Source organism: Rhinolophus sinicus, chromosome 14, assembly GCF_057876585.1.
Source record: "Rhinolophus sinicus isolate RSI-liver-muscle chromosome 14, RSI-T2T, whole genome shotgun sequence".
NCBI classification, from domain to species: domain Eukaryota; kingdom Metazoa; phylum Chordata; class Mammalia; order Chiroptera; family Rhinolophidae; genus Rhinolophus; species Rhinolophus sinicus.
Window position 1 is genome coordinate 10663690 of NC_142514.1, and position 17751 is coordinate 10681440.

Here is a 17751-nt window from a genome sequence, read left to right on the forward strand (position 1 = left end):
GATACAGTTTAGGTGGAATTAAATTTTATTTTTCATCCTTTATTTCTACTCTTATTACAAAAAAACCTCTTCCTTTGTATCCCTTCATACAGAAATATGTTTATTTTTGTGAATCTAGTTTTCATGTGGCTCATGGGCTTTGGGTAGCCTATCTACATTTCTTACTGATTACTCCTACAATTTGAAAGAATAAATATTTTGCCAGATTAAAACTTTATGTACAAATCATCCCACCATACAGTTTTAGATTATATATGACAACACTTTGAAGTACATTATAAACTATTAAATGCCCTGTATATTTAGTAATGACAATATCCATCCATGCATGTGCTCATACAATTAACTTAAAAACGGGGAAAAAAAGCCCAGACTTTCAAAAGACTATTAAGAGCTTTGTTTTAAATTCAAATCTCTTAAATAATTTGTGAATTAGTAAGCCAAAACATATAAATTGCCATCTTCAGCAATGTAAACAGTAAACCTTATTTCCTCTTGTCAATTTTTTTAATCAGTCATGGTATGTAATATTTGATATTTTTTCTGCTGCTTGTAGGAAACATTATAGCTGAGTCATGTAAGGTCTTAAAGTCTGAATTTTTTGTTACTTGAAACTGCCCCCAAACTGATAATTGATTCTTTTTTTAGACAATATATTAAAATATCCTAATGTAATGTCACGAGGTTCTTCCATAGCTGATCACATTTGAAATTGAAAACTAGTCTACGGCCATACCACCCTGAACGCGCCCGATCTCGTCTGAAATTGAAAACTATCATCCATATGATGAAGCTGTTTGTCCAAACATGCCTGTGTGATTAAGTCTTCTGGAATGTTGCCACTAGATCTCCACCCTGTACATATGTGTTAGACAAAAGGCTGTGTGTGAAAAAAGCGTTTAGACATTGAAGTTCAAGTATAAAAAAGGGCTCTATGACAAGAATGAGGCAAATCCTGATCATGCTGCCAGAAACCTGTTGAACGCATTCCCTTTTTATTGCTACTTCTTGCCACTTCATTTTTATTTAAATCATAGATGATAAATATTTCTTTGAGTCATTTCCTTGTGGAGTATCGTGTAGTTGTCACTGAATACTTGGAAAGTTTTTAAATGAAAAATGTCCCCCACAGCCAAAATCCTAAAAGCTCAAAATTCTAAGGTTTTGATGATTTTTCACTAGTAGAAAGGATCAAAAATCAGCAGACCTCCAGCCACAAAGTCAGTCTTGATGTAAGGCTTTTCTTGATTGTGTGTATGTGTGTGTGTCTGTGTCTGTGTGCACGCACACACATATGCAAGAGAATGCCTGTGTCTATAGAGAGAGAAAAAAAGTTCTTGATCCTGGCTCCCCAAGTAACAGTTTGAAATTATTGTTAATACTTTTAAGTGCTTACAGGAATTCTGACCCATAAGTGAGTGGAAAGTGTTGGTGGTCCATCTAGTAGCACCTAAGACATACTAAAAAATCCATTAAGATCTTCTGTGCATACATTAAATGATTCAAAGAACAATGTCTTTTGGGGATTGGATAATATTATGTTGGTGTTAATTTTTGTATATTACCACTTAAATTCACTCATTTTACTGATGATCTCTGGCTCTGACTTTGTTCTTTGGTTTTTACCCATGGTTATTTTTCCCTGGTAAATGGAGTTTATCTCCCAAAGTAGGAAGCAGGAGGGTGTGGGACTTCACTGTGATTCAGTTTTGCCCCATTTAGTTTCATATGTGGTAGTTTTTATGGAAAATCAGAAAATAGTCCAGAGAGGGAGGATTCTTGCAGTAGAACTTAAGGATCTTTGCTTTTTTCCATAAAGTGGAAGGAAGTCATCTCACTGAATAGTTGATGCATGAATGAAAAAAATGCTTTACCTCTAATGATAGTTCAGCTCAGGAATGTAAATGATGACCCATTTGCATAAGGGCTTCGCAGTTTAAAAGTAATATTTCATTTATTCCCTCAAATACTGTGTCAGGAAGGTAGTATATTTGTTTCCCAAGTTGTGGTAAGAATATCTTTTGGCAGAAAAGTTATGAAAGACTTAGAAATGTGGGGTCATCAATACTAATGCTCATTATAAGTCACAACACCCAACACGAAAAGAATAAAAAAGGGTGAAACCTAATGCAAGCTACACCTGTGGTTTTACATTTCCTGGTACCCACATTAAAAAGTAAAAAGATGTGACAGCAAGGATGGGCCTAGAGGATATTAGGCTCAATGAAATAAGTCAGACAGAAAAAGACAAATACCACATGATCTCACTTACATGTGGACTCTAAAGAACAAAATAAAGAAAAAAAAGGAAAAGTGAAATTTTATTTAACTTAGTATATCTAAAATATTATTTCAACATATAATCAAAGAAATTATTGAAGTATTTTCTTTTTTAAAAAAACTATTTCTATCAAATCCAGTGTGTATTTTACACTCACATCTCAATTCAGACTAGCCAGATTTCAGGTTCTCAGTAGCCACATGTGGCTAGTGCCTGCAGTATTGGACAGTACAGGTCTAAGTAATGACTAAATGATGGCAAAGATTTTTAGAAGCAGGACTGTAATCTCAAATGTATGGTTCAATGTGTAAATGACAAGGAAACAAAAGAACTAATACATTCTTCTTTGGGGTTTTTTTGGCAGAGAGGAACGAAGGGGATCTTATGACTATAGCCAAGATCGCACATATTATGAGACTGTTCGTACTCCAGGCACATATCCTGATGATTCCAGACGGGACTATCCAGCTCGAGGGAGAGAGTTTTATTCAGAATGGGAAACTTACCAAGGAGACTACTATGAATCACGGTATTATGACGATCCTCGGGAATACAGGGATTACAGAAATGATCCTTATGAACAAGATATTCGGGAATACAGTTACAGGCAAAGGGAACGAGAAAGAGAACGTGAAAGATTTGACTGTGAGCGGGACAGAGACCATGAGAGGAGGCCAATCGAACGCAGTCAGAGTCCAGTGCACTTGCGACGCCCACAGAGCCCTGGAACGTCTCCCTCACAGTCGGAGAGACTACCAAGTGATTCTGAGCGGAGGATTTACAGCCGGTCCTCAGACCGGAGCGGAAGCTGTAGCTCACTTTCCCCTCCAAGATATGAAAAACTTGACAAATCTCGTTTGGAACGCTATCCAAAAAATGAAAAGACAGAGAAAGAACGAACTTTTGATCTTGAGAGAGTGGAAAGAGAAAGACGCCTAATAAGGAAGGAAAAAGTGGAAAAGGACAAAACTGACAAGCAGAAACGAAAAGGAAAAGTTCATTCCCCTAGTTCTCAGTCTTCAGAAACAGACCAAGAAAATGAAAGAGAACAGAGCCCTGAAAAATCAAGGAGTTCTAATAAACTGAGCAGAGAAAAAGCTGACAAAGAAGGAATAGCAAAAAACCGCCTAGAACTCATGCCTTGTGTGGTTTTGACTCGAGTGAAAGAAAAAGAGGGGAAGGTTGTTGAGCACACTCCTTTGGAAAAGCTGAAAGCCAAGCTTGATAATGACACTGTCAAGTCTTCTGCTCTAGATCAGAAACTTCAGGTCTTTCACATGGAGCCTGCAAAATCTGATGTGTCTAAACTGGAATCTGTTAGAATGAAAGTGCCAAAGGAAAAGGCACTTTCAAGCCACATAGAAGTGGTAGATAAGGAAGGCAGGCTTAAACCCAGGAAGCACCTAAAACCAGAGCAGTTTGCTGACGGGGTAAGCGCTGTGGATCTGGAGAAGCTGGAAGCGAGGAAAAGGCGTTTTGCAGATTCCAATTTGAAAGCAGAAAGGCAAAAATCAGAAGTCAAGAAAAGTAGTCCAGAGATGGAGGATGCTCGGGTACTTTTAAAAAAGCAGCCTGACGTACCGTCTAGAGATGTCATTCTGCTGAGGGAAGGAGAGTCTGAAAGAAAGCCTGTGAGGAAAGAAATACTTAAAAGAGAATCTAAAAAACTCAAACTAGACAGACTTAATGCTGTTCCCAGCCCGAAAGACTGTCAGGAGCTGGCCAGTATTTCTGTTGGGACTGGCTCAAGGCCCAACTCAGACTTACAAGCAAGGCTGGGAGAACCAGTAGGTGAATCTGTGGAAAATCAAGAAATCCAATCAAAAAAGCCCACTCCCTCAAAACCACAGCTCAAACAGCTACAGCTATTAGATGATCAAGGACCAGAGAGAGAAGATACTAGGAAAAACTATTGCAGTCTTCGTGATGAAACAGTTGAATGTAAATCAGGCCATGAGAAAACACATTCAGTAAATACTGAAGAAAAAATTGGCATTGATATTGATTACACGCAGAGTTACCGAAAACAAATGGAGCAGAGTCGTAGAAAACAGCAGATGGAGATGGAAATAGCCAAGTCTGAGAAGTTTGGCAGTCCTAAGAAAGATGTAGATGAATATGAAAAACGTAGTCTTGTTCATGAGGTAGGTAAACCCCCTCAAGATGTCACCGATGACTCTCCTCCCAGCAAAAAGAAAAGGATGGATCACGTCGATTTTGATACCTGCACCAAGAGAGAGCGGAATTACAGAAGTTCACGCCAAATCAGTGAAGATTCTGAAAGGACTGGTTGTTCTCCCAGTATCCGACCCGGTTCCTTCCATGAGGAAGATGACTCCATAGGCTCCCCTAGGCTAATGCCAGTAAAAGGGTCTCCTAAAGTAGATGAAAAAGGTGTCCCCTATTCTAACATAACAGTCAGAGAAGAATCCTTAAAATTTAATCCTTACGATTCCAGCAGGAGAGAACAGATGGCAGACATGACCAAAATAAAGCTATCTGTCTTGAATTCTGAAGATGAACTAAATCGGTGGGACTCTCAAATGAAGCAAGATGCCAGCAGATTTGATGTGAGTTTTCCAAACAGTATAATTAAGAGAGACAGCCTTCGAAAGAGGTCTGTACGTGATTTGGAACCTGGTGAGGTGCCTTCTGATTCTGATGAAGATGGTGAACACAAATCCCACTCACCCAGAGCCTCTGCATTATATGAAAGTTCTCGATTGTCTTTTTTATTGAGGGAAAGAGAGGACAAACTTCGTGAGCGAGATGAGAGACTTTCCAGTTCTTTAGAAAGGAACAAATTTTATTCTTTTGCATTAGATAAGACAATCACACCAGACACTAAGGCTTTGCTTGAAAGAGCTAAATCTCTCTCTTCATCTCGAGAAGAAAATTGGTCTTTTCTCGACTGGGACTCCCGATTTGCTAATTTTCGAAATAACAAAGATAAAGAAAAGGTTGACTCTGCTCCAAGACCTATTCCATCCTGGTACATGAAAAAGAAGAAAATTCGGACTGATTCAGAAGGAAAAATGGATGATAAAAAAGATGATCATAAAGAAGAAGAACAGGAAAGGCAAGAATTATTTGCTTCTCGTTTTTTGCACAGCTCAATCTTTGAACAAGATTCCAAGCGCTTGCAGCATCTAGAGAGAAAAGATGAAGAATCTGACTTTATTTCTGGTAGGTTATATGGAAGGCAGACATCTGATGGAGCAAGCAACACAACTGATGTGATTCAAGAGCCAGTAGTTCTTTTCCATAGCAGATTTATGGAACTCACACGGATGCAACAGAAAGAAAAAGAGAAAGACCAAAAACCCAAAGAGGTTGAGAAACAGGAAGATACAGAAGACCATCCCAAGACCCCACAATCTGCTTCTGACAATAAAGAGTCAGAACTGAAAACCCCACCTTCGATTGGGCCTCCTACTGTTACAGCTGTAACTCCAGAGTCAGCAGCCTCCTCCTTGGAGAAGACAGCTGGTGATAAAACAGGAGAGGTGCCTTCGGGGACAGAAGAGAAGACCATGGAGCCGGCCTCCATCCCAGAAGAAGCAAAACCTGCGTCTGAACTGGCGTCTGTCACTGTGGAACAACCTGAACAAGCAGACTTGCCCCCACGAGCGGACACCGAGAAGGATGCTGCGGGGACTCCTTTAGTTGGAGAAAGTTCATCAGTCGACCAGCTACCTTATCTGGATGCCAAGCCTCCAACTCCTGGGGCCTCATTTTCCCAGGTGGAGGTCAGTGTAGATCCAGAACCTGACAATAACCAACCGCTTTCAAAACCAACTCAGAAGCCTGAGGAAGCTGATGAGCCAAAAGTGGAAAAGCCAGACTCAGCTGCTAATGTTGAGCCTACTGCAAATCAGAAAGCTGAAGTTGTTTCTGAAGTTCAGCCTCAAGCTTCTGAAGATACAGAGGTCGATCCTCCAGTTGCTACTAAAGAGAAAAAGCCAAACAAGAGTAAACGCTCCAAGACCCCCATCCAGGGAGCTGCAGCAAGTATTGTGGAGAAGCCCGTCACAAGAAAGAGTGAGAGGATAGACCGGGAAAAACTCAAGCGGTCCAATTCCCCTCGGGGAGAAGCACAGAAGCTCTTAGAGTTGAAGGTGGAAGCAGAGAAGATTACAAGGACTGCCTCTAAAAACTCAGCCGCGGACCCTGAACACCCTGAGCCAAGTTTGCCCGTCAGCCGAACAAGGCGCAGGAATGTAAGGAGTGTCTATGCAACCATGGGCGACCATGAAAGTCGCTCTCCAGTCAAGGAGCCCATCGAGCAACCGAGAGTGACCAGGAAGCGACTGGAGCGAGAGCTTCAGGAGGCTGCGGCAGTTCCCACTACCCCTAGGAGGGGGAGGCCTCCCAAGACACGCCGTCGAGCCGATGAAGACGATGAGACAGAAGTGAAAGAACCAGTGGAAACACTTAAACCAGCTGAGGGATGGAGATCCCCACGGTCCCAAAAGGCAGCAGCTGCTGGTGGTCCACAAGGGAAAAAGGGGAAAAATGAACCCAAAGCTGATGTTGAACGTCCTGAGGCCACCACTGATGTGAGTCCCCAAGTAAATGTGAAAGAAAATAACACAAAATCTAAGGCTGATAAAGAAGAAGCAGGAAGTGAACAGAAACGTGACAAAAAAGAAACTGGTATGGACAAAAATCCACCTGAAGCTCCCCCAGTTGAAGTAGTAGAGAAAAAAACAGCCCCTGAAAAAAACTCCAAATCAAAGAGAGGAAGATCTCGGAATTCCAGGTCAGCGGCAGACAAATCTGCAACTGTGAAAAACGCAGATGCCAGTGGCAGTGCCACTGTGGCTCCAGGCCCTGCCGGGCTGGCCGTGGAGAAGGAGGCCGGGCTTGTGGCAGTCTCCCCCGAGAAAAGCGGGAGTTCCCCACAGGAGGGTGGTCTGTCATCCCAGCTGAGCAGTGATCCAGCTGATCCAGACAAGGAACCAGAGAAGGAAGATCTGTCTGCCTCTAAGCTGTCCCCGGAAGCAAATCAGCTGGCCAAGCAGATGGAGCTGGAGCAGGCTGTGGAGAACATCGCCAAGCTCACTGAAACCTCGGCGGCCTTCAAGGGGGCGGCTGCAGATACACCGGAGGGCCTCTCCGCAGCGGACAAGGACAAGCCCGCACGCCAAGCGAGCGAGACAGAACTGGCTGCGGCCATTGGCTCCATCATGAATGACATTTCTGGGGAGTCAGAAAACTTCCCAGCGCCTCCGCCTTACCCTGCACAATCTCAGACAGATCTGCAGCCCCATTCTCAAGAGCTGCAGCCTTCGGAGGAGGGCACGGAGCCTGAGACCAACGAGGCCGTGTCTGGCATCTTGGAGACTGAGGCAGCTACAGAATCGTCTGGGCCACCAGTCAGTGCCCCTGACTCTGCTGCAGGCTCAGCGGATACCAAGGAAGCTGGAGGGAACAGCAGCGAAACCTCCCACTCAGTGCCAGAAGCCAAGGGCTCAAAAGAAACCCACATTGCTCTTGCTCGGAAAGACAAAGGGCGCCAGAAGACAACTCGATCACGCCGCAAACGGAATGCAAACAAGAAAATGGGGACTACTGCAGAGACCCCTGTCTCCGAACCCGACCAAGTTCAAAGTAAGAGCCCTGCCACAAATGAGGGGCCAATGGTACCACCCTCCGAAACTCCACAGGAAGAAAGGCAGAGTGAAAAGCCCCAGGTCACTCCTCCAGAGTCCTGTGCTCCTGACCCAAGCAAGACTCCATCCCAGGAAAATTTGTCCCAAGAAAGCAGCATTGAAGAAAAGACTCCAACCAAAGTGTCTGCGCTCCCAGACCCACCCGCTCCCGCACAGCCAGCACCTGTGGATGAGGAGCCCCAAGCTAGATTCAAGGTGCATTCCATCATTGAAAGTGATCCCGTGACGCCGCCCAGTGACTCAAGCATACCCACCCCCATAATTCCATCTGTAACTGCAGCAAAGCTCCCACCTCCTGTCAACTCTGGAGGAATCCCACACCAGAGTCCCCCTACTAAGGTGACAGAGTGGATCACAAGGCAGGAGGAGCCGCGGGCTCAGTCCACCCCGTCACCAGCTCTCCCCCCAGACACAAAAGCCTCTGACATCGACACCAGCTCCAGTACGCTGAGAAAGATCCTCATGGACCCCAAATATGTATCTGCCGCAGGCATCACTTCCACGAGCGTCACAACTGCCATTGCAGAGCCTGTCAGTGCTGCCCCCTGCCTGCATGAGGCACCGCCCCCTCCAGTTGAATCTAAAAAGCCTCTTTTCGAAGAAAAACCAGCAGCTCAGGTAACAAACACCTCCAACACCCAGGCCCCAGAAGTTCCAGTAGCCACGGACAAAGAAAAGGTGGCCCCAGTCATCGCTCCCAAAATTACTTCTGTGATTAGCCGGATGCCTGTCAGCATTGATTTGGAGAATTCACAAAAGATAACTCTGGCAAAGCAGGCTCCGCAAACCCTCACTGGCCTGGTGAGTGCCCTGACCGGCCTGGTGAATGTCTCGTTGGTCCCGGTGAACGCGCTGACTGGCCCAGTGAACGCGCTGAAAGGCCCGGTGAAGGGCTCCGTGACCACGCTGAAAGGCTTGGTGAACACTCCTGCTGGGCCCGTCAACGTCCTCAAGGGGCCGGTGAACGTCCTGACGGGGCCGGTGAACGTCCTCACCACTCCAGTGAATGCCACGGTGGGCACAGTCAACGCCGCTGCGGGCGTGGTGAATGCTGCTGCAGGTGCAGTGAGCGCCACAGCCGGTGCAGTGACGGTCACAGCAGGTGCCGTGACGGCTGCCACTGGTGGTGTGACTCCTGCAACAACAGGTGCAGTGACTGTGGCAGGTGCAGTGATTGCACCGTCAGCAAAGTGCAAGCAGAGGTCGAGCACTAATGAGAACAGTCGGTTCCACCCAGGGTCTATGTCTGTGATTGACGAGCGTCCGGCAGACGCCGGTTCTGGCACTGGGCTGCGTGTGAACACTTCGGAAGGGGTTGTGCTCCTGAGCTACTCGGGGCAGAAGACTGAAGGGCCCCAGCGGATTAGCGCCAAAATTAGCCAGATCCCCCCAGCAAGTGCAATGGACATTGAATTTCAGCAGTCGGTGTCTAAGTCCCAGGTCAAACCCGATTCTGTCACCCCATCGCAGCCTCCGCCCAAAGGCCCACAGGCTCCTTCAGGCTACGCAAACGTGGCCACGCATTCTACTCTGGTGCTGACTGCCCAGACGTATAATGCATCCCCGGTCATCTCATCTGTGAAGGCCGACCGGCCGTCCTTGGAAAAGCCCGAGCCCATTCACCTGTCTGTGTCCACCCCGGTCACGCAGGGCGGCACAGTGAAGGTGCTCACCCAGGGCATTAACACCCCCCCAGTACTGGTTCACAACCAGTTGGTCCTAACCCCAAGTATCGTCACCACGAATAAAAAGCTTGCTGACCCCGTCACCCTGAAAATAGAGACCAAGGTCCTGCAGCCGGCTAACCTGGGGTCCACTCTCACCCCCCACCACCCTCCCGCTCTGCCCAGCAAATTGCCTGCAGAAGTGAATCACGTCACCTCGGGGCCCAGTACCCCGACAGACCGACCTGTCTCCCACTTGGCAGCCACAAAGCCCGATGCACACTCTCCTCGACCCAGTGGGTCTGCTCCGTCCCCATTCCCCAGGGCGGGCCACCCCAGCAGCACCACGTCCACCACACTCCCCACTAACGCCACAGTCATGCTGGCTGCAGGCATTCCTGTGCCTCAGTTCATCTCGAGCATACACCCAGAGCAGTCTGTCATCATGCCACCCCACAGCATCACCCAGACTGTGTCCCTGAGCCACCTGTCCCAGGGGGAGGTGAGAATGAACACACCCACGCTGCCCAGCATCACCTACAGCATCCGTCCGGAGACGCTCCACTCTCCCCGGGCCCCGCTGCAGCCTCAGCAGATAGAGGTCAGGGCCCCGCAGCGTGCGGGCACACCCCAGCCGGCCACAGCGGGTGTGCCCACCCTGGCCTCCCAGCACCCGCCAGAGGAAGAAGTGCATTATCACCTGCCTGTTGCTCGGGCCACAGCCCCTGTGCAGTCAGAAGTGCTGGTCATGCAGTCCGAGTACCGACTGCACCCGTACACCGTGCCCCGGGACGTGAGGATCATGGTGCATCCCCATGTGACGGCAGTCAGCGAGCAGCCCCGGGCGGCAGACGGGATCGTGAAGGTGCCACCAGCCAGCAAGGCCCCTCAGCAGCCAGGGAAAGAAGCTGCCAAGACGGCAGATGCCAAAGCAGCCCCTGCGCCCGCCCCCCACGGCGAGGCCCGCATCCTCACTGTCACCCCCAGCAACCAGCTGCAGGGGCTGCCTCTGAGCCCGCCTGTGGTGGTGACCCACGGGGTGCAGATCGTGCACTCCAGCGGGGAGCTGTTTCAGGAGTACAGATATGGGGACATCCGCACCTACCACGGCCCAGCTCAGCTCACACATGCGCAGTTTCCTGCCTCTGCCTCCATCGGCCTGCCCTCCCGGACCAAGGCCCCCACTCAGGTGAGCGCCAAAAGTCGGCCTTCCAGTACCAATAATGGTTGAGGAGCCAATGTGGTCCCTCAAGTGTGTCACTCTTCATGGATTTAAAGAGGAACTTCCTAAATTTGGAGATGACGGGATCAGTTCATAGTACAGAGAGCTCAGAGACACGGAAGGAGCTCTTTGTGGGAACTGTTGGAGTGCCTGCAGGGGTGGGGAGCGAGGAGACAGGTGACCTCCTCTTAACTGGAGCCCTCACTGCTGAATGCCCCAGAGCACCACCAGTCGGTTAAACCCCTTCCGTGGGCCTGGCTGATAGGAGGTGCCTGCAGCTGACCCTGCCCGGGGCCCGGGGCCCGTTGGTTGGGGGCAGGGTATTGTGCCTAACAGATTCTGACTGTCCCTTTCTCTTCCCACCCAACCCCAGGGCCCCCCTCCTGAAGGTGATCCCTTGCAGCCCGCTCAGTCTGCACAGTCTACACAGCCTACCCAGCCCGTGCAGTCCACACAGCCTGCCCAGCCCTCCCAGCTCAGCCAGCCAGGCCAACCACCAAGCAGCAAGATGCCTCAGGTCTCCCAGGAGGCGAAGGGGACCCAGACGGCAGTAGAGCAGCCTCGCCTCCCCACCATACCTGCAAACAGGCCAGCTGAGCCGCATGCCCAGGTTCAGAGGGCACAGGCAGAAACAAGCCAGACTTCCTATCCCTCCCCCGTGTCTGTCTCCATGAAGCCTGACCTCCCGGGCTCTCTCCCTGCTCCGGCTGCCCCAAAGCAGCCATTATTTGTCCCCACAACCTCAGGCCCCAGCACCCCTCCAGGACTGGCTTTGCTGCACACTGAAGCCCAGCCCTCCCCTAAACAAGATTCTTCTCCACACTTGACTTCCCAGAGGCCTGTGGATATGGTTCAGCTTCTAAAGGTAAGCTTAGGAGGGATCCCCCAACCCCCACTACCCTCCAAGCTTTGTGCTATGTTAAAATGTTGTAAGAACCCCACTTAGCCCAGCAAGCTGCTGCCTAGGGCCGTGTCCAGCATGGCTCTGCTCTCCAGCCATGAGCTCACTTCCTGTTTGTTTCCCCCGGGCAGAAGTACCCCATTGTGTGGCAGGGCCTCCTGGCCCTCAAGAATGACACAGCTGCTGTGCAGCTCCACTTTGTCTCTGGCAACAACGTGCTGGCGCATCGGTCACTGCCCCTGTCTGAAGGAGGCCCCCCACTGAGGATCGCACAGAGGATGCGGCTGGAGGTCTCACAGCTGGAAGGGGTTGCCCGAAGGATGACGGTGAGATGGGGCCCTGGTGAGGTACGGTGTGGGTGGCTCCCAGCTGCCTGTCTCCCTGGCTTGTCATGGAGTGGATGACGAGGGCATGTTCTGTCTCCTCTGGGGTGTAAAACGCCTTCAACAAATGTGCGGGTGAACTTCAAGAAGGGGCGGGGGGCTTTTCGGGCTTTCAGAACCCAGTCCCCTGGGTTAGACAGGCCTCTGCGTTTTGTGAGGAGGCCCCTGATCACTGACAGCTGCATCCATCCCAGGTGGAGACAGATTACTGTCTGCTGCTGGCTCTGCCCTGTGGCCGTGACCAAGAGGACGTAGTGAGCCAGACCGAGTCCCTCAAGGCTGCCTTCATCACCTATCTGCAGGCCAAACAGGCGGCAGGGATCATCAACGTTCCCAACCCCGGCTCCAATCAGGTCAGCCCCGTGCCGTGTCCTTCCCTGGTGTGCGCACAGGTGGGGCTGGTCAGGAGGTCTAATGGGGTGGCGTGGGCTACAGTGCCAACTAGGGTAGTCTAGGCAAGTTTCCCAGAGGAGGTAGGCAAAGGGCATTCTGGACAGGGAACAACAAGCAGAGTGTAATGGGTGTGGCCACCATTGCCCATCCTGGAGACAATCAAGGGACAGCTGAGATAGCAGAGGTTTTTCTTTAGCTTAGACGTAGTTAAGTTAGTTCATGTTAGTTTTCTCCTGGTGGACAAAGTTAGCTGGTTGGGAAACACTCAACCTGGTTCTCTGCATTGGGCCTCTTTGGGGCCTCCAGTTGGAAGTGTTTAAAGAATGTTAGAGGGGTGGGTGATGTGAAGACAGGGGGTCCCACTTTTCTCTCATGCCCTTCTCCAGCCCGCCTATGTGCTGCAAATCTTCCCACCCTGCGAGTTCTCCGAGAACCACCTGTCACGTCTGGCCCCCGACCTTCTCGCCAGCATCTCCAACATTTCTCCCCACCTCATGATTGTCATTGCCTCTGTGTGAGCCACTGAATGGTCACCACTTGGTGTATTTTCCCGAGGCTCTGCAGCAAAAAACAAACACAGGACAACCCAGCCAAGTGGAGGAAGAAGCTGCCGAAGGGGAGACTCCACTGCCAGACGGCCAGCCTCACCCTCCTGCCCGCCCGCCCAGCTCAGTTGGACAGACCCCTCTGGGCAGTGGTGCTGCTACTTGTATGTTTACATGACATTTAGCCCAAGGACAGACCACCAACCAATGGACTCGCAGACACCTTGGGGCTGGGTTTCTCTCTCCTCTTTTTGGAGAAAAGGAACAGGGCAGTGGAATTAATTATTTTGTTGTTTTTGTTTTTAAGAAACAAGAAAACAGAACTGCCTTTGCACTAAATTAGTGACTTGGACTTTTGCACAGTGAAGATAGGCTGTGACACTCTGGATATCTTGGTGTACGTGAACACACATCGCGGACTCGAACGCAGGACTTCAACTTCTGCTGAAACCTTGGGGTCAAGGAACATTTCATTGGGTTGTTTTGTCCCCACCCCTTTCCTTCCCCTTGCTCATTTGGATGTCACCTTTCTTAATTCTCCTTCCGCCACATCTTTGATTCACCCAGGATGTACAGTTTACAATTGGAAGAGAGCAACAGAAGGATTTTCTTTCTTGGTGGGATATGCAGAACTTGGGATGTGTGTATATATAAATATATAATATATATAAATATATATAATACTGACTTAAAAAATCAAATTCCCCTGACATACATTTTTTTTAATCTGTGCCAAAAATGTGTTTTCAGAGAAAATCTTATTTTCATACTCAGACTTTGTATTGTCACTCATTTGTATAAGTGCGCTTCGGTACAGCACGGGCCCTGCCCCCATGACCTGGGAGTGTCTCACACACACACACTGTACAAAAAAGACTGGCTTCCCTCTTCCTGTGACCTTGACCTCTCCCCCCAACTTCCTAACACTTATTAATTTATGAAACTGTTTTTCTCAGCGCAGTTTTGTTTTGTGTGTCCATTGGATTACAAACTTTATTAAAAAATACAAAACATGTCAAGTGTGGATGTGATTGTCACTTGGGTGGCAGGACCAAGTGTCCTTGGCTTATGAGGAATAGCTAGTCCTCATCTCACTTTTGCTTTCTCCCCTCAATTCCCTCCCCGAGCCTGTATATGGGACCTGTTTCCTTTCTGCCACTTAATCTCCCCAAGGATCATTTTACCTTGTTCAAGAGATTTTCGTTACAGACTGATTAGAACCATTTTTCAGTGCTGCTGAGTTGTAAATATCTGACACTTCAAGGTCCTGACTCCTGGATAATGTGGAAGGCACTTCAAATTTGGATACAGGTAAAAATACCCCCTCACGGAAACTCACAAACATCTTGAGCAAGCTTTGGTGAAGACAAAGGGGTAAGCTCTTGTCCCTTCCTCTGCCAGTGACGGTGCTGGCTGGCCCTGGGGCAGCAGTGGCACAGCCTGGCCTGACGGTGTTCTTGTAGCTGCCGCCAGGATGGGGCGATGGGCTAGGCTCCCCCTGCAGCTGCACGAACTACAAGCTGGGAGATGAACGGGGACGGGAACAAGGACCATGGAGTTGGGGGTTTCACTTGCAATATCCAAGGGGCTCCTCCAGACAGACCTACACTTGGTACAAGAAGGCATCATCTTAGGGCTTACAGCTGCTGGGGGCGAACTGTGGAAAACAGGCAGACGGCATCTCAGGTTCCCCTGCTTGCTGCTCCTAGTGAGTACGGTGCTGTGGCCCCCACCTCCCCTCAGAGCTCCTGGCTGCTCTCTGTTCTCCCTCCAGGCCCTCAGCCTTGTGGGAAAGATTCCATTGATTCAGGGCAAGTACGTGTTCCCAAAACATGGCACTGGCTTGGCCATGATCCTCAGGCCAGGGTTACTGTGAAGCGAGTGCAGAACCTGCCTGCTTCTCTAAGACCAACGGAACCGGGCCCGTGACCTGTTGGGTCTGGTTCTCTCTGCCTACCTTGCTCCGGCAGAATGGCCCGAGCTGGGCACTCTCTGAGTTGCCTGGATCCTGGTAAGCAGTATGACCAGCCCCTGCTGGCTCAGTCCCCATCCCGGGGGGGGGGGGGGGGGGGGGGTCAAGGTCATAGCTGAGCTCCATGACAGATAGGGAAAGTGGGGTCTTCAAGGTGAACAGGTGAGAAGCCTCCAAAGGAGACTGGATGAGGGCATGGGGGGCATGGAGCCGCACACTCTGGCCGAGTGTGCTGCCTGCACTGACTCAGGCAAAGCAGCCAGCTTGCTTCTAGACAGGTCCCAGGGCTCGTTTCATTCTGCAGAAGGGACAGTGTGGCATTCCCCAAGAAGCAGGTCTCAGCTGGCTGGTCTCTGAGTGGAGCAGCCCTTCTGGGACATCAGGCACAGCTGCCAGCTCCCCACCCCACCCTCACAGGGAGCTATAGGCAGCATTAGAAAATAATCAAATTTATTCTCTAGGGAACGGGGCCACCCATCCTTAAATAAACAGTCAGGAGGAAGGATGCCTGCTCACTCGGCAGGCGGTGGACATTCTGGGGCTGTGGGGGGTGTCTCTGCCAGAGTGGGCTGGCCATCGGCCCCATCCCGAGGACGGAAGACCAGTTCCCCAGCCTGCAGCACTTGCCCGGCTGGCCACGTGCTGCCTGGCCCGTACTGCTGGTAGAAGTCCGCGTCCGTCTGGAACATGACCAGTGCTTGCGCAGTGTGGATCCGCACATGCTGGGCCAGGCTGTTGGCATCCAGGAACTTGTCCCCACAGGAGTCACAGGCATAGAGGATGTGGGTGTTGGGGTCTGTGGGAGGTGGGGGCCAGTCAGGATGGGAAGGACCCTTGCGGTCCACCGGCTTGCACACCCTGGCCAGCCCTTCTCACCTTCTTCCTGCACTTGCTTCACAGCTTTGCTGATCTCGGCTTTAAGGACTTCCGTCTCGTCGGCGGTCACAGCAGCCCCCACTGGTACCACTGTGGACAGAATCAGCAGAGCCTAAGGCCAGAGGCACCTGCCCCTTCATTGCCAACCCAGAGGCAAGGTGCCTGTGACCACTCTGCTACCCACAGCCCGCACCTGTGAGCTGAGTGACGGCTGTTGCTGCTAGTGCCTCGGTGGCCAGCGTAACCATATCATCAACAGTGACCACGCTGACCTCACCGCCCTCTTCTGGCTCCAGGATTTTGATGCCTGCCTTGCCCTGGTGCACAGTCTTCACGTGGGAACGCAGGTTGTCCACCCGGTTGAAGCCGCGACCGCACTTGTCACACAGATAAGGCTTCTCTCCTGGGGGGGGAGGCAAGGTTCTCTCCTGCCATTGGGGGAGGGGGGAGGACCTCAGTGGCCTCCAGCTTCCCAAGCAGCCCTGTCTTTTCCAATAGGAAGTGTTCTGGGGCAGCCCCCAGAGCTGCACAGAAGCCTCCAGTGGCCCCTGCACCTTCTGGAAGCTCTAAGAAAGTGGGGTCCTCATTTGAACTGAATTGCCTTCAAAGCCACTTACGGCAAGTGTAAGCACCCAAGGCTGGAATCTGGGGGTACCTCCCTTCCCACCACCTCCAAGAGCAGGGCTTGGGATGGGGCAGATGGGCAGGCAGGTACACGCTCACCAGTGTGAATGATGATGTGCTTGGACAGGTCCCCCACGTTCACGAAGGCCTTGCTGCACACGCTGCACTTGTGGGGGCGGATATTGTCATGGTGGCGAATGTGATTGGCCAACTGGCTGGACTGGACGAATCTGCAGAGCCGCAGGGGGAGGGGCTCGCACTGAACTGCCCACGCCTGGACCGGGGGAGCGGGGCTGGGCCTCCTGCCTCATCGCCTAGACTGTAGGGGACCCCTGGACCTAGGCCTGGGCTTGGGCAGCAGTTGGCCCAGTTCCCCACCGAGCCCTAGTCTGTGTTCGGACCCCCTCCACCGGGCAGAGTGCAGGGACCCCACAGCGCCCTGGGCAGGGCGGGACAGCGGGGCAGGACCTCTTGCCGCAGCGCTCGCAGACGTAGGGCTTCTCCCCGGTGTGCTGGCGCACGTGGGCGATGAGGGAGCTGGCCTGGGTGAAGGCCTTGCCGCACATCACGCACTGGCATGGCTTCTCGCCTGCGGGCGGGGGGCAGGAGAAGGTGTTGGTGCCCACGCATCCCCGTGTGCCCTCCCCAGCCCCCAGCCCCCGCTGGGTTTGCTCACCCACCCGTGTGGATGCGGACGTGCCGCTGCAGGGCGCCGGGGTCCGCAAACTGCCTCTGGCAGTGGATGCACACGTAGGGCTTCTCCCCGCTGTGGATCCGAAGGTGCCGCTTAAGGTTCCCTGAGGAGACCGAGGGAGGGCCTGGCGTGGGGCGCCACTATGTGGCTGAGGAGCGGAGGGGCGTGGGGCAGCCAGGCAGGCCTGGCCCTACCTGAGGTGGTGAACTGCTTCCCACACTCTCGGCACTTGAGGGGCCCGTCCGCGATGTGGATTTTCAGGTGGGCCTTCAGGTTCCCCACCTGTGCCAGGCAGCGGGTCAGAGGGCCACCCAACAGAACATAGCAGCCTTCCCAGCAGGAAACAACTGATTCCTGGTCCTCCCGGGGCCTGTGGGTAGCTCCATCTTTCCGCAAGGCCAATGGAATGTTCCAGGCCCCAGCAGTGGCAGGGAAACCACCCCCACCCCACTTCTTTCTGGTCCAAACCCCACCGACTTCACCTGCCTTCCCACTGTCCTCAGCAGAGTTGTCAAGAGCGC

General features: G+C 51.2%; 2 protein-coding genes across 6 annotated transcripts in view; one reads left to right on the forward strand and one right to left on the reverse strand.

The window, feature by feature from the left end:
• Positions 1 to 14083, forward strand: part of SPEN (spen family transcriptional repressor) — a 76364-nt gene extending 62281 nt beyond the window's left edge. For all 3 annotated transcript variants that reach the window (XM_088790180.1, XM_088790181.1, XM_088790182.1), the window contains 5 exons: positions 2646 to 10809; positions 11216 to 11707; positions 11875 to 12069; positions 12321 to 12479; positions 12906 to 14083. In XM_088790180.1, coding sequence (XP_088646306.1) covers positions 2646 to 10809; positions 11216 to 11707; positions 11875 to 12069; positions 12321 to 12479; positions 12906 to 13037 — 9142 coding nt within the window. In that variant the 3' untranslated portion in view covers positions 13038 to 14083. The remainder of the gene's footprint in view (positions 1 to 2645; positions 10810 to 11215; positions 11708 to 11874; positions 12070 to 12320; positions 12480 to 12905) is intronic.
• A 1386-nt stretch (positions 14084 to 15469) lies between these two features.
• ZBTB17 (zinc finger and BTB domain containing 17) overlaps positions 15470 to 17751 on the reverse strand; it is a 29386-nt gene continuing 27104 nt past the window's right edge. For all 3 annotated transcript variants that reach the window (XM_088790184.1, XM_088790183.1, XM_088790185.1), the window contains 7 exons: positions 17425 to 17512; positions 17217 to 17333; positions 17005 to 17125; positions 16636 to 16766; positions 16106 to 16315; positions 15913 to 16002; positions 15470 to 15832 (listed from right to left, as the gene is read on the reverse strand). In XM_088790184.1, the coding sequence (XP_088646310.1) occupies positions 15549 to 15832; positions 15913 to 16002; positions 16106 to 16315; positions 16636 to 16766; positions 17005 to 17125; positions 17217 to 17333; positions 17425 to 17512 (1041 nt within the window). In that variant the 3' untranslated portion in view covers positions 15470 to 15548. The remainder of the gene's footprint in view (positions 15833 to 15912; positions 16003 to 16105; positions 16316 to 16635; positions 16767 to 17004; positions 17126 to 17216; positions 17334 to 17424; positions 17513 to 17751) is intronic.